Source organism: Gnatocerus cornutus, chromosome 6 (genome assembly GCF_029298725.1).
Source record: "Gnatocerus cornutus isolate USDA-ARS CGAHR chromosome 6, icGnaCorn1.1, whole genome shotgun sequence".
NCBI lineage: Eukaryota > Metazoa > Arthropoda > Insecta > Coleoptera > Tenebrionidae > Gnatocerus > Gnatocerus cornutus.
The window spans coordinates 17,366,713-17,383,107 of record NC_142238.1 but is presented as its reverse complement, the minus strand read 5'-3'; the positions used below and the strand labels follow the sequence as shown (position 1 = coordinate 17,383,107).

The 16,395-nt window shown below is 37.5% G+C and overlaps 2 protein-coding genes across 6 annotated transcripts in view; one reads left to right on the top strand and one right to left on the bottom strand.

Annotated features, from left to right (window-relative positions):
• LOC148173524 (cubilin) overlaps positions 1-16,395 on the top strand; it is a 35,570-nt gene that overhangs the window by 17,101 nt on the left and 2,074 nt on the right. For 4 of the 5 annotated variants that reach the window (XM_088040285.1, XM_088040286.1, XM_088040288.1 and 1 more), the window contains exons 3-12: positions 2,054-2,149; positions 10,833-11,010; positions 11,471-11,503; positions 13,309-13,520; positions 13,566-13,773; positions 13,823-14,031; positions 14,381-14,612; positions 15,153-15,349; positions 15,400-15,628; positions 15,680-16,083. In XM_088040285.1, coding sequence (XP_087896411.1) covers positions 2,062-2,149; positions 10,833-11,010; positions 11,471-11,503; positions 13,309-13,520; positions 13,566-13,773; positions 13,823-14,031; positions 14,381-14,612; positions 15,153-15,349; positions 15,400-15,628; positions 15,680-16,083 — 1,990 coding nt within the window. In that variant the 5' untranslated portion in view covers positions 2,054-2,061. The remainder of the gene's footprint in view (positions 1-2,053; positions 2,150-10,832; positions 11,011-11,470; positions 11,504-13,308; positions 13,521-13,565; positions 13,774-13,822; positions 14,032-14,380; positions 14,613-15,152; positions 15,350-15,399; positions 15,629-15,679; positions 16,084-16,395) is intronic. The other variant, XM_088040287.1, reaches the window with a different exon arrangement.
• LOC148173525 (lewis-type alpha-(1,3)-fucosyltransferase-like) lies at positions 5,702-6,841 on the bottom strand. The gene has a single exon (XM_088039347.1). The coding sequence runs from the start codon at positions 6,814-6,816 to the stop codon at positions 5,707-5,709; it is 1,110 nt and encodes a 369-aa protein (XP_087895473.1). The 5' UTR covers positions 6,817-6,841; the 3' UTR covers positions 5,702-5,706.

Below are 16,395 nucleotides of genomic sequence, written 5' to 3'. Positions count from 1 at the left end.
AACTGTGCAATGTTGACGATTTTGAGCGTACAGAGCCGCGATATCTTCGCCAAGAGGTGTGGTCCGAACAAAAAGTGGTGGCACGAATCAAGAGATGGCGCGAGGTATGTTATACAAGAGTACCACCTCTCGGGATTCCGCCAAACTTGATAAACCTTATTGATCTACGAGTCGGAGACGTCCTTTTAAAGGACGTTTTGCAGGATCGGATTTGCTTTTTTTTTCGAACCGTAGACGTGAAAATTTCGTTAAATCCAATAAAGGCTTTTGTTGAATTTTAGTCTGATGTAGATGTCGTATTTTTGCAATCAATCGATAATGACCCAATTAAATTTGATACAATATTCTGTACATTAAGCTATTGTGTCATTATGGGGAGTACTTCAGGTTCTAACCCAATTAACTTCATTATGAGAGAAATGGAAGGACCCGTCTATCATTTTATTGTATCAATGAATTATCTTTGTCTGAAAACTGCCGCTGTTCCAATTAAAATCAACGTTAGTTTGGGCGTTTCTGCGTCTGATAGTATTTACACCAAAGTTTTATTTTCCTTGTAAGTTAAAAGTTTCATGTTCGTAATTGACAAAGTTTCTTTGCCCTAACACTATTAGTTCGCAGGTTAGAAAATTGTTAGATAAAACTCGGCTATCAGTTTTATTCTACTGGAAAGTTTGTTTCTGTTACGACTTTCCTAAACTTAGTTATCTAAATAAATCCTGGGATTTAAAAAGAGAATGCCTTCACTCATTTTCAAATGAACTTGGTAATTTTATTTTATAGGGCTAATTTCATTAATGTCCCAACTTTTCAAAAACTGGTTTAGCTTGCTTGACTTAAATCAACAGCGAATCTATCCCTATTGAAAGAGGAAATTACCCAATTACCCGTTTTATTATCTAAAAGAAAAACTTTAGAAAGTACTTACTTAGTCTATTAATTTGCCCGGCGCATCCACCATATTTAAAGAATAAATTTATTAAAACAAGGCGATATTTTTATTTATAGCTTATTTTATTCTAGCTTTTGCCATGAATTATAAAACTACATTTTCAGTTTTATCCATCCTTGATCTTTAAAAGCGTGTTTGGTTGTTTAATTTATGCAGGAAAATCGGGGTCAGGATTCTTTTATCACTGATCAAACCGAAATTAAACACGTTGTCGTAATTTTTGTAAATCAGAGATAAAACTTGTCTGTAGGCTGATTATGCAAATTGTGCGGTATCAGCATTGATAGCTCACATGCAATCAACATTTACCGAACAAACAAAATAAATTCAGGTTGGCTTAAAATAAAATTGTGCCAATTGAGAAAATTATTATAACCTACTGACCCATTATCTCAGGGACGTTGCTGTTTCATACTTTAAATCTGTCAATTCCATAATTAAAAAACTTTAAATAACTCGTGTCAGTCTTAACTTAATAACTTTGGAAGGGTGCTAAGTTATAATTTGATTTTTTCCTTCGTTTTCTTAACATATTGACAAGTTAATTACTTCTGACGCTTCCCGCGCTTTTACCTAAAATACTGCACTGATTGGGATAAAATTTGGCGTACCTATAGATCTTGATAAAAACCACTGCAATTTGTGCCTTTCGACCATTTTTCAAATGGCTAGGATCCGTTCTCTGTTGACATCCTGAAACGAATCTCATTCCTCGCACGCGACATTTGAAAAAAGAGGCAAATAGGTGCAATCTAAACTTAAAATTTACGATCTCTTGTTTCAAATAGAAGTCCTGTTTATATATTGTTTCGAGTTGAAATTGAACTTCCGATTGTTCAATATTTGTGCTTGTATTTTCCGATGCTCCAGATGGTGTCGATGTGATAATTCACGTTGGAGAAGACGTGACGTTCATCCAATTATTTCATTGGAAAAATGGGGCTTTTTGGATTAAACTCAAATGAATAAATTATGCGAAAACGAGGAGTGCGACTATTGATTGAAATTAATAGCTCTAAAAACTGTCCCTGTACAACTCGGAAATTAATTGATGAATTATTTGTGGTGGCAACTGGTGTAATGTTTCGGTGATATTTTTAGGACACAGTATGGCCCCAGCACACCGGCACACCTCAGGGAGAAGTCTTGTTCTGTCGATCCTCTGCCTCCAAGCTATATGTCTTCAGGTTACCAGTGGTAAGAAATATTTTCGTTTTATATCCCTTAATTAACTGATTTCCCCGTTTTGTTATGGCAAATCTCCATCTTTATATCACATCAGATTAAATATTCATTACTTTCTAATATCCGATTAGAAAGGGTAAGCGATATTTCCTCAGAGAAAATTACAAGATTTAAGCTTATTACAGGCGTACTATTCCGCAGCCTTCGGCTTTGCTTTGTCCCACTCCTTTTCTTGATATCATTAGACTTACAAAGTAGTGATCTGTCGTCTATATGGAGATACAAGTCGGCTTCTACAATATGTTTACGTAAACCGTTTACACATACATCATGAATATGAACAACAAGGGACCTGAAATATGGTTTTGTGGTGCTTGGTAATGCATATTAAGGAGGCGATATTTTTTAAAATACATTTGTTTGTCACGGCATTGTATTTGATAAGAAAAAGAAAAACCGGCGCATCCACCAATTTTGCACAATACTCTAAGAACTGCAGATTTGGAAACAAATTAATTAGATTTAGTATTCATATTTAAAACCTGCACCACTCCAAACACCGTCATCGTCTGGAAAGTTATTTCGGTACTTTGAAACTTTCATATCGACTTTTTTCACTCCCTAAGGAGTGTGGCGCCATCACGCGGTTTAATGCTTGACTCAGCTTCTGAAGCAATCTTCGCCTATAAATCTTAAATCCTGGTCTTGCAGATTGCATCGGGCAATTAGTTCTAAACCGTCGACAATGGGGCGTCGTATGATTAGAACTATCTGAAAGAAATTTATGGCGACAATCTGAGAAGTGGCTTGCAATCTTCATAGATCTTCATACTTGGATTTTCTCTAAATAAAAGGTGGCGTGACTGTGCTTTAACAAGTCTCTTAAGATTGAAACCACTGTGATACTCCAAACCGATAAAGCGGTGACGTCAATATGTGCTCCTTGTAATCTTCGAACTCACGCATTCAAGAACGGCCGCAAAAGGAAGTCTTGAGTACATAATTGCTGGCAGATGCGCCGTATAAACGAACTCTTGATAAAGAGTTGAAAAGACGGAGGATTGTACGCTTTTATCGTGTTTTTTTGCTCGAGGTGCATACTTGCAAGGATCCATTCGGGGGATCAGGGAGTCAGCGAGCTTTGCCTTGAAATATCGCCTCTGCGAAGAGCTAACGTTTCTAACTTTGCTTTGGTAGTTTTTACATGTTGATAGCACGGGTAATTTAATTTTTGTCAATAGTTTTTATGCCTGTAATTATAACTTTCTTTGCCTTGTAATTATCTACGTTACAAACTTTAACAAAAAACGTAAGTGGTTATCACGACCCTCTCAATCATTCTTGATTGCCTGTAATAAAAATTCTTATAATCCGTCATTGCGAGCTTTTAGTGAAAAATTCAAGCACGAGAAAAACTACTCGTAATAAACCATGCATTAAGCTGCGATAAAATATAAGAGTAAAATGAAATTTGTTTGAATTTTGAAGTGCTTACACGAAGTGGCAGACCATTTTATTACATAATAATGCCTAAAATTACGATAAGACCAAATGATGTAAAGTGGCTTGGAAATTTGAATTCTGTTGGTAGCTCTGTAATGTTTAATATTTTATTCTTTCATCCCTCACTTCAAAGACAGAACTTTTAGCAATGTCTCCTTCATGCCGCTATTTTAATAAACCGCCTCAAGGTCGCACCTAATTCGCCATAGTTTATTGCCGAATCAGCTGTACACCGTCCCTTTTGAACGTCGTCACCGTCGTCGACCCCAGGCTCGTAAGTTCGACCAAGGGCCATAGAATCAATATTTTATCCCTGTGAGGGCGCGCGGGTGCCGGCGTGGTGGTGGCGCTCCACCGCCGCCAGTAAACGACAGACTAACACACAACATGGTGGCGGTCGCGATTTGCTGCATCCTCGTGCTCCTCGCTGTCTTCATAGTCATCATTATTGTAGTTGGACAGAGCATTGGTGCGCCCAAGACGTAGAATATTGAAGTCTTCCCGTCCTCGCGACATGTCTTTCACTAGGACTACCAGTGATGCTCACAGTGGAGATGGTGTTGTGATGTTTTTGATGTTGTTGCTGTCGTATCTGTGTTAACCGATATAGTGGCTTACCTCTTAGACAATAGATGATACCTCGAGGATATATCACCACGTAGACCATGTACCAAGAGATCTGGGTCGTTTGTAAATTTTATATTTGTATTCGATATCGATGAAGAAATAAATTATTTTATAGTATGGTCAACGATGCTTCTATTGATCCCGAAAAATCCTCATGTCATGTTAAACATTAAAATTTCAAACATTCTCTGAATCTAGATCTATAATATAATAAACCCTGACAGCGATAATCTTTTACCGGATCAGAGACTTCCCCAAGGAAATTAAGTTCTGGCTTAAAATAATCGACTATATTGGGAATTAAGACTATTTTTAGCTTCGCATATCTTATTCATCATTGCACTATTTTAATATTCACTTTACTTTTCCTTACCTCGTTCTGATAATGAACTTCATTTCTCTTCCCCAAAGATGAACGATATGCAAACATCAAAAGCTAAACTGTTCTGTTGGGTAAGTTAGGCTAGCATTATCCATTTAAGTTAGCTTAGTCAAGGGAAAAATCAACAACCCTTAACCTTTTAAACCTTTTGAACATCCCGAATCCTAAGGTAACAAGCAAACATAGAAAGATTGTTTGAAAGTTCGATCGATAAATAATTATCGATGGCTTACTACCAATTACTGGGGCAAAAATGTGGATAATGGTTTTTATTAAATTAACGTTAATTGATATGCATCGATAACATTGTTAAATTTATTGCAAGCAACAGGTGCTATTATCGTTTATACTCGGCTTTAGTTCATGTAGCGTAGAAAGCGAACATTAATGTTATTCCCCGCGTAATGGTTTGCTTCTTATACATTTTATTTTAATCGTTATTTAACACGCGTTCCTTTCAAAAATCTCTAGTTATCATTTTATTCAATCCCAGGCTTCTACAGCGGCGGTGGAATTAAGAATATGTTGGCACATCATCGATGGAAGTAGAGACAACATAATTTTCTTGTTGACGTTGACAAAGTAAACTGTTCTGCTTTATCAGCAGTTACCTTCGGTAAATACAGCGGGTAAAAATAACTAATCAATGGATGTTTCAGAAGTTGGCAACACTGTTATAACAGAAAAAATGGATACAAAACTTAATTATGATTAAACACTGTTTGAATTAAATTGCAACAATTCTTGTCTGCACGGTATTATTAATCAAAAGCAGGAAATTGTGTGCAGACGCTTATTGTCCAAAACTAGTTATTAATAACACTACTTTACCGCCGTTTTGTGCGAAACAAGATGAATGGGGTTTCTAATAGATCTTTTAGCGCTCATTTCAGATCTGCGCTCGTGGTAAAAAAATATTCGTCAAGTGAACAAAACCCAAAATTACCATTTTAATTTTTTTTAATGTTTCTTAAGGAAAGAAATTCTGGATTCTTGTCACTCAAGATACGAGAAAAAGGAAAAATTGTTTATATGAGTAATGATATAAGCAATAAATTTACAAAAAACGTTTAATAAAATCTGTGGAACACTTATCGTTATTATTCCCGTTCCACCACCTATCCAAATTCGTATAAAATATCGATTTTGTCGGTTCATTTAATTGTTTACACAGCGTGCAAAGCGTTAGATCTGCTTTGTATCTCCTCGAAATGTAGTTTTTTTTCCATTCGAAATACTTCAAATATTCTTCAGGATGCGAATCAAGGTAGTTTATATAGTCAACTAATTCTTTAACAGTCTTAAAATCCATCACGTTTATCACAGAATGAGGGGGCGCAATCAAACTATAATCAGCACCACCGTACACTATAGGAATCACATTTTTTTGCAGAACATTGAATAGTTTCTCGGTAACGTAATCTTCACAGACCGAGTTTTCAAACGATAGGTAAAACTTGTAATCTTTTTCTAGTTTGTCGTAACACTCATCTTCACTACTCCTCGGACACTCATAATCACCACAAGCTCCGTAAACATCCACAGGCACATATTTCCGAATCTCGTTGTAAAGAACTTCACGTTTACTAGGAGTGGCACAGTTCGACACAAACCACGCAATCTTCTTCGGTTTTTTTTGAATCTCTGTAACAGTGGGAAGACTATAATTCGTTGTTGCTCTCTCAATTGAACCGGAAGTTCGTACAATGTCTGAGTCATGTCTGTACGTCAAAGTCCAATTAAAAAAGTTATTATACGCTTTGCTGAAGGCTTTGGTATGCACTGGAGATTCTAAACTAAAAAATATATAAACTTGATGAGGACTGCGTTTTCTGGGTTTACCGTCCGTGTTCTCTTTATATTCGACTCCGTGGAAAAAAATCGCGTCGAACTCATCATGTGGAAGCGCGTTTTTGTGGTACGTGGTGTAGCAATTCTTGTATATACAGTTTTGGAAGATTTTGCTGCCCAAGCCCAGATTGAAGTCCAGGGCTCCGAAAATTGGAGTCCAGTACAGGATGGTCTTCATGTTTTTCTCGGGTTTTTCTTCAATAACTTTGGGCGTGGTGGATTGAGATAAAAAGGAGTTCTTGTATTGAGCCAGAAGAAAAAAACACGTCACCATCAGAACTCCGGTAGCCACTAATAATCTTCGTGGTACGCTCATGGTGAAAAACCGAACTCATTGTGGGCAAAAACACGACTGTTTGTAGATATTTTTGCCGACAATGAAGTTGAAATATCAATGATAAGAGTGATAAGATAAACTTATAGTCAGAAAGTGGGCACGCCTTTTATATTTGAAACGTTCTGATAAATATTCGGTTGACATCTAGGTAAAGAGAAGCTAGTAACAAAGTCCATAAATCGGTTTTTATTGGATTATGTTCTATAAAAACGAAATACATAGTAAGTTTTTTCTGTAAATTTGCGGCGATCGATTTGGAATTACTGTTATATTGAAGAAGTTGCCATAATAAAACGGACGGTAACATTCAGTTTCAGCAAATAAATTGGAATTTGGCATCCAGATGTGTTTTACTGTTTTCTGCAGATTTGCGCCTTTTGACCTTATGAAAAAGTTTTTCTTGATTTCGACATCACATGTTTGTTTCTGTGGAGAAAATTACAAGTCAGATCTATCCGTATAAAAAAAGCTAAATAAAATAGTTTTTATCGGCGCATCCACCAATTTTCCGTCGTTGTGCACCGTTAGAGTCAGTGCTACCAACCTGAACAAAAATTCAATATCTGTTTTGATACTTCACGTAAATATTTGATTACAAGAGCATCCAGTTTAATGTGATGTTCAAACAATTAGAAGGAGCTAATTCCGGATTACGAAATACCGTGTGCTCAAATAAACTACCACTCATAAAACATCGTAGAGATAATGTACAATTTACGGGCCAGTAGAACTGTCACATAAATGTCATATAACTCCGACAACTTACCGCAGTTAGAGCTACTCAACCAAACTGTAATTAACAGAACAAATTTGCCTATACTTCTGAACTACAGATGTTTAAACGGGCTTTATTTTTATGATGAAAATGCTATTAATATGGTAATTTTTACCTTTATCCTCATGTATTACATATGATACAACCGCGATAACAGTATCGACCAAATAATAAGAAATATCACGAAACCTGAGCCAAAAATAAATCACAATTTTTTTCAAGAAAAACGAACCACGAAGGATATTTTGCATAGTTGGAGTTTGTACCAGAACACAAATCTCATTAATTTATGCTTACATGTTTAACGATCGCAAAAATTTTACATTGCCATCGCCAAACGCAATTAATTTATTCTGCTTTAATGATATTAAAAATCTATTGTGCACAGTATGAAAAAGAAACAATCCCTGTAGAGTATTCAACCGTAGACTGAAACCATTTGATGAAAATAATTAACTTGAGGGAGTATTGAAATGTTTCATCGAACAATAATCTACAGCAAATCATCGAGATGTTGCTAAACTAGTTTAACTCGAAATTTCTCGTTTTTCTGAAAACTGAGGCCGTCACGGTCGGTCTCGTAATTGCCAGAATTAATTATAAATCACAGTAGTGTGGTGATCCCGTGTCCACTTGCCCAGAAAGAGATAAGGGCAGTGTAGTACCGCCCCTATCGCCGCCCCCGGAAAGGGGTTAAATCACTCTTAGATTTCCAATATCGGAGTGATGTTGTTTGCATTGGAAATTTCCTAGGGTAGCTTGTGAATCAACTTTGCCCCTGCCACCCCTGAACTTACGACTTTGGAAACTGCCATGAAGAATTTTACACACGCCTCATCAAATTTCATTAAAATCAATCGATCTAAGCCCCTATTTTAGTTGGTGCGTGCACTTGAATTAAGATACAATTGCGTGATAACTCCTTCAAGTATTTCGTGTCATGTTTTTGGAAATTTGACGGCTGTGGTGTTACTGATATTGATTAACAAACCGCTATTAATCCACTTAAATTAGATGCAGAAGTATTTGCAGAAGTATTAAATTGATACAGTTGGAAAGTTCGTTATCGTTAAAGATAAATTAGATGAAATTAATCAACGCCAGGATCCACGAAATATAAGGCTCATTTCTCTGAGTCTGTATCAAAACGTGGGAGATAAAGCGAGAAGGAGACAAATAGGAGGACGGTTTGAAAAGACATAAAATTGTCCAATCAAACTGCCAGTCAATTCTTTGGATGTAAGCGCCGGGAATTATCACCAGTTTTATTTATTCCAGACGTCCAACAAAGTGATTTTATATAGGACGCACGTGCCGGAAAACGTACTTTTGTTAATTAAAAAATAATAAATTTCTCATAACCCAAACAAAAAACTTTCAAATCCACGAACGCCCGTTTAATCTAGTCAGATTGATTCAGAATGAGAGCGAAATAACGACTTCTTGAAATCCCAAGTTTGAAATATTTAAAACACGTCCATCAAGATTTTCATACGTTGCGATAGCAGAATATTTATTTTCATTACCTCGGGCAAGTCTACACTAGTTTGGATTTATCGCTTTTCTAGTTTATAACAACCACCGTCACTAAAAACGCCGTAAAATATAATTTCGCCCAACACGTTTAACACTGAAAAATGTAATTTCGAGCAGTTTTTACAAAAGTTGGAAACAGGATCTAATTAAAAGTGAACGTTGGATTAATGTTGTCACCGAAACGGGCAAGTCTGAGAAATAAAAGTTTGATAAGCTCATTTCTCCGAATCGAGATTTTGATTTTGTACAGTTGTGGCTTTTTATTTGTTTGGGTTTCTAAAGATTTTCATCTCGAGGAAATTGTCTACTAAACGCATTTCTGGTGTACATCTAAGGAAACTGGAATGCTCTTCATCCGTCGCGTGTTGAAAATTGCTTAAATATATCGAATAGTTGAGATCGCAGGGCTTTGGATACGTAAAATCGCTGACATTAAAGGGACAAGAGTTTCTAATTCATTACAGCAATTAAAATAACAGAAATAAAAAAGGTTTATTATTTTATCCGGCGCATCCACCATTTTTGCATACTTTTTTTTTCTTTATTATAATGTTATAAATAAAAAATGGCACTAAAATAACTTCAAACTAGAATAGAATCGATTAGTTTGAACTATTAAATATTAATAGTTCACATGCTGTTATCTTAATCAATAATTTGGAAACGTCGTCCGTGAATACTAATTCAACCACACAGATAATATTTTCACGCTAATGCACCTTAACTTTGAGCAAATCTCATTTGCATGAAGGAGATAGTATCTGGGAGAATTATTGTAAGTTGCATTAAAGTGTTTTGGAGCGGTGCCACTGTAAACGATCAATGGGTATTTTGGACGAACGCCATGGAAAGTAGAAAAGTATCCTTCATTATTATTCTGGTGATTTACCATTCATAAATTCCCGGTAATAACTTTGACGGTTTTAGACACCACCATGTGGGTATAATGGTGGAGTAAATAACAATTTCTTTCGTTATCTCAAGACACCTTGTGTCAGCATTTGTGAGAAAAAATTAACTCTGAGCTGAAAAATAATGATCTATTATTCCGATAAGAGTGAAAAGGATTAAACTCGAGATTTACAAAGAAGTAAAAACGCATAAGCAAATACCACCCGCAAATCCGTTCCTTTGTTTGAGACACAAACAATTCCATTTATCTTGTTCCAGTTTTTAATTGAAAAAATGAAATTTTCGTCGGGTCTACTAGACGAACAAAAGTTTCAGCCTTTAATACCGTGCATAATTTTACTAGGTGTGAATATCTCAAAACAAAAGATTTGCATGCAGACTTAAATTCATTTAAACTTTTAATACGTTTTAACAAGAAAACTTTTGCGTTTTATGTCATGTAAAATAAAATTGCCTTGTCGGAGATAAATGGCGATTTAAAGATGTTCCTTAAACTTTGGAATTTAGATTCCTTTTGGGGTTTATTTAATTTTTTATCCTTCTCTTATTATCATTTTGGGATTGAGGGAATACCGTGTGATGATAAAGTAATTTCGAGTTGGTGGTGTAAAGTCGTTTTAATTAAAGTGTTTGAACTCATTGAAATTCCAGGATGTAACAAGAAGCAATATAGGGAGTTGTATACTAATGTTGGGGCTTCTAAATCAACAAAAATGGCGGATGCGCCGGGAAATTTCGATCAATTGAAATCACACAAATCTCTTTCTTTCAGAGTGTGACCAGACATTCGTAAGCAGACCAGGAGGTCCGCTGAACGGCACCTTCCAAGCACCGGAGTTCGTGAATCTCCGAGGACACTCACGCCAGTGCATTTACACTTTCTTAGCTGGGCTTGGCCAGCGTGTCGAGATCGTCTTCACTTCGTTCAATCTCAGGGGGACACCACCTGAGTATGTTAAAACGAATTATTTACATTTTTAGTTTTATTGTGTAAGCAACAACGGAGTTTGGTGGTCTTTACACCAAATAACGTGCAAACTAATGCTCTATTTTTGACAAAAACTTGCTTGTTTTCACGACGAAAATAGGGCATATAGATGGTGATTGTGTACACCAACACCGTCCGTGGAGTGGTCGGTATAGGCTGTAGGCTGTACAGAATTATTGGGCTTATAACTGTAGTTGTTGGTGTATGCCATGGTAATCGGCAGTCTTGTAAATAGGACGTTTGTTAATGTTAAGAGAAAGAAGAGAGCGGAGAATCGAGCGACAAGCTTTTATGGATTTTATACCGTGCATTTCTCAAAGCTTGTCGTTCGGTTTTTCCGTGCGTTGCACGTGCAGATTGCCAGTGGCGTGGCACGTGCCGTTTGACTGATCGTTCTTGTGTTGCCGTTGCCGTTACCGCAGGCACAGTGGAGCTGCCCCGGGAGACCTCCCTGCGTGAGTACCATCATCTGTGTTTCAACTGTAGTTAGCATCTATTAAGCACTTTGCTTCTTTTCTTATCCAACACATCTGTCTCTTCGAGATTTGCCTGTGTATGTGCTTACGCGCCGACAAACAAACCTTTAAACTTGATGGAACACTGTCTTTTGCTAGTGTTAGGTTTCGACGCGGAACAGGTAGGTTATAAATTTCAGACGGTTAAAATAACAGCTTTTGGAAATTTTATTACAACTTGGTGGAGGCGCGGCGATGGAAGTATCAAGGTCTAGCATAGCAGGTGGCAAATTTGCGATTAAGTTAAAGTTGGAAGGAACTTTGGGAAATTCTTATTGGAAATACTAAACTTTGAACTATGTCTAACCCTACAGTGACCTTTTGCTGAGGATAAAGCGTGACGTGGTATGAATCATTCGGGTGTTTCCAGTTCGAACTCTAATCAAATGCTAATAATATTTTGGTTTTCTTGAGGAAACTGCAAGAAGTCATTGTAGTAGTAACGAAATTCTGTCCCCACGATTTCTCTTGTAAGATAAAACCTCCAACTCTCCATTCATTTGATATACAGGCGTAAAACTGCATAATTCATACTTTTTAATAAATTTCCACAAATGATAAAATTTCATCATAAAACGTGCTCCTTTTTATACTCACTCAATTTGCATCGTAAATTAAAAAGAAAATGCATGTGACCTGGAAAGTGAACATTTCTCTGCTTTTACGGCGCCTTAATTAGATTTTTCCTTTTTCTTAAATTCTCAAATTGGTATCGTATGACTCTTTTATTGGATTTGGTATGTATTGTGCACGATACTTAGATGTAGTGTAAATGTTAGCTATATTAATAAAAATAGTCTAAATAAAGTAGTCTCTCTTGTATTTCTAAATACAATAATTGTAGCGCACATTTCACTCACAAATTAATTAATCATCGACAAATTTATAAATAGAACGTCCTGTAGCGGAAATAATAGATTAGAAAAGAACTCCGGTATTAGCTCTATCATGACACGATCATCTATTTAGATAGCCACAACGGTTATTGACAGGTAATCTGTTACGATGAAATATAACATAATGGTTGCCCAATATTTTCTCACATGCAATAAATGAATTAATAACTGAGAATGAAATATTGGCAAATTTTCGCGCCAACGGAAAGATTTAATGAAATTTTATTTTTAGTCACTTTGACAACGCCCTCGGGACGAAATGAAATGGAATGATTAATTTTTTTGGAATTTCCGCGAGAAGGTGGAACAGACAAATAGGCTCAATTTATTGTTTCACGTGTGAGCGGATTGTAAATGTTGTATTTTAATTGTTCATTTTTTAAAACAACATTTTTCACCAACAAAGGGCTGAAAAAGCGAAAGGGACAATATAGGTATTTTAGAGCATTTATTGGAAGAAAAGGATTAACTCAAGAACTTAAAGAAATTTTTTATTTTTAAAAAGCTTTCCGCATAAACAAAACCCCTTTAAACATTTTACTATTTACTTTTTAATGTAGTTTCAGCTTTTTTTACACTTTGAATCTCAATTAGTTTATAAATTTTTTTGTATACCTAATTAAAGTAGGTACATTTTTATATCTACAATTTTTTTCGTAGAAAGAAATTACATTTCGTGCTTGATTTCACTTCCGATTAATTTTTCTCTTTTTACAAGAAATACTAATCCAATTTACTAAATCTCCGCACGTGCTTTAGCTGTTAGCACTGTGCATGATGGCCGTCTGGCTTAAACTGCAAAAATTCTAAAACTACTCGCTTCACAATTTAAAAACCTCTTTTCAACAGCTGTGTCCATGAATACATGGATGTATATTCAGAAGTGGTCCAGCCAGACGCCGCGGAGCTGATCAACTCTCCGTTTGGTGGTCGGTACTGTGGACCGATTCCACCCAGACGAAGGGTGTCCCTGTATCGCGCTCTTGCGCTCGCCTTTTACACCGACAAGAACGAATCGACGAGTGACCTCTTCACTGGAAGATACTCATTTATCAATGACTGTAAGTCGTGCGTTTGGATGACTCGGTCTTAGCGTTATTTTTCAGCGGAATACGAGGTTGGCATCCCGGTAGCAGGCAGCCCGTGCAGTTTCCTGGTGAAGGGTGGAGTAAAGCCAACGGGGGCCATTTTGTCTCCCACTTATCCGGGTGCCTACCCCAAGGCTCTCAATTGTAATTATCAGTTCCTCGGGGTGCCTGGTCAACGGATACGCTTGGAATTCAGGGATTTCGATCTCTTCTTCGGCGGTCCTCAGTAAGTTACGCTGTTGTTAGCGCTGTTATTTACCACATTTATTTTGCAGTTGTCCGTTCGATTTCGTGAAGGTGTACGACGGTCAAGACAACAGTTCAGCTGTAATAGGCACTTATTGTGGTCAGCAGCGCAATCTCGTCATCTACTCGTCCGAGTCTTCTCTTCTAGTTACGTTCGTCACCCTCCCACGCACTGCCAATACTCAGAATAGAGGCTTTAAGGGCATCTTTGAGTTCTCAAACTCTTTTACCAAACTAGGTGAGTCGTCTCGTGAAAAATGAGTGGAAAATAATGATTCAGTGCCGAGTCTTCGTACGATATTCAGATCTGCAGCGTGGAAATTTACATATAAATCCAGCAAATTTTTCTACTTCAGATATCCTAATCCAATACAATATAGATAGCATTCGTAAACTAGATTATTGTGGTACTCGGCGCATTTTGATCACTCTTTTATGAACGTGCTTTCTTGCAGATGCGCTTTTGCGAGGCACTAAATTGTGCAGTTAGCTATGTCTAGTCGCGTTTATGACTTTGATATGACACATTTTTATGGGGTTTCAATCTCGGATTCTAAATCCTATCGATTTTAATTTTTTTTTTTCAGACTTTATAAGTAAAAACGACGGAGAGCATATACGAGGTACAGAGTGCGACCAGAAAATCTTAAGCAAGAAAGAATCCAGCGGGTTCGTGTTCAGTCCTAACTACCCGTTCCCTTACATGCCAAAACTGGTCTGTCGTTATTTCATCTACGGAATGCAAGACTCCCAGCACCTCGAACGAGTGAGGCTCGAATTCGTCTTGTTCGAAATACCAAAAGCTCCCAACAAAGGAGAGTAAGTTAAACAAAATAATGATTGAAAAAAGTTTTGTTGGGCCGAGCCAGGTTGTAACGAAATCCGCCGGTTAATTGTCGGTTTATCGTTTGTTAAACGAGGGCTCAGGTGGTTGCAGAGCTATTTCGCTTTCCGAATAATGTACGCTGATAATGGTGTGCCACTTCAACTATGCCAACATTGATTTCTTACTGGCGAGACAACCGAGTTACGAGCTGCTCTTCTCTGATATTGCGATACGCTTTCAAGAGGAATGCGCTCGGATATCTGGTTTAATATTTAATATCGCACACACTAGGCTTCATATCTCATCATATTTTCCCATATCATAAACTTTTACATTCAAAAATCCGCGAGACATCCGCTTCTGAAGGAGATCCGTTAACACATTAATGTGTGCTTTTAAAAGCACTCGCCATACATTAAGGTGCTAGCGGATGTTTCATAAATTCCACGCAGATCAGGAAACTTCCCGATGATGAATCGCACGTTCCGTACTTAAAAAAGCGTTTGATTATTATTCCTCGTTTTGTTTCTCAGTTGCTCGGACGGTTATTTGAAGATCTACCTGAAAGGTCAAGAAACGACGGATTCTTACGACAAGTTTGACTACGAAATGTGCGGCGAAGAAAGTAAACCGTCAGTTGTGGTATCGGATGGTCCTCGACTTGTCATGGTCTTCAGCAGTGGAGAAATTATGGGTCGGGGGTTTAAAGCAAACTACACTTTTGAGACTGGTGCGTTATTTCTTTTCCATCAACGTTTTTCCTCATTGTGTACGTTGCAGAGTATCGAATTCCTGGTACGGCTGCACCCGACGGCAGCTGCACTTTCACATACCGAAGCGTTAGCAAGAAAAAGGGCGAGTTCAACTCACCCAGATACCCCTCCAATTACCCCAGTGACACCAACTGCACCTATTCGTTTTTGGGAACAAACAACGAACAGGTGACTCTAATTTTTGATAATTTCAAAGTCCGTGCCGACTCTGCGAATTCTACGACTGGCTCCTATGGGTAAGTCGATCACCTCCTTTAGTCACCTCAGTTTGACTAACGTTCTTCCAGAGCGTACGTATGCCAAGAAGACTGGTTAGAAGTGTACAACGTTTACCGAGACGGCACGGAAAAAATCGTGGGACGGTACTGTGGAATGACAGCACCGGGCCCGATTGAGTCAAATCGTGGTGCTATGGGTCTTAAGATCATTTTACATGCAGACTCAGAAGGAGTTTATAGTGGATTTAAAGCACGGTACAGTTTCGAAACGGCTAAATCCATTTTTGGAGATTGTGGGGGTAATGTGAGCAATTTGGATTCGGGGGTCATCACTAGTCCGAAGTTTCCGAGCGACTATGATGGACCCACGAAGGGGTTGTCGTCGAAGAGCTGCAATTGGTACGTCAGCGTCAGGGCGGGGTATAAAATTATGCTCAATTTCGAGAGGTTCGCCGTCGAGGGAGAACCCGTTGGTAAGTTTATAGAATAAAAAGCGACTTTGAAGGAGGTTCGAACACTTTTTCTATATTTTTAATCCGAAAGACAGTTGAGACTTTGTTGAAACAAGTTTTAAATTGTTCTCTTTGGAAGTCAGGAGCGAGCGTTTAAACTTCCATCCCAAGCATGGTCTCCTTTAATAAAACCCGACAATTCTGTCCAAAACAGGAAAACCAATTACGTAATGTACGAAAGCTTTTTAAAGTTACGACTGCTCATATAAACTATTCATATTGGTCGATGCAAAGGACGCGAGTTGTTTGAGTTTGCGGTTAATAGTAAATGGG

Coding starts and splice junctions, on each gene's coding strand:
- LOC148173525 (XM_088039347.1), bottom strand. CDS start 6,816: ATGAGCGTACCACGAAGATTATTAGTGGCTACCGGAGTTCTGATGGTG.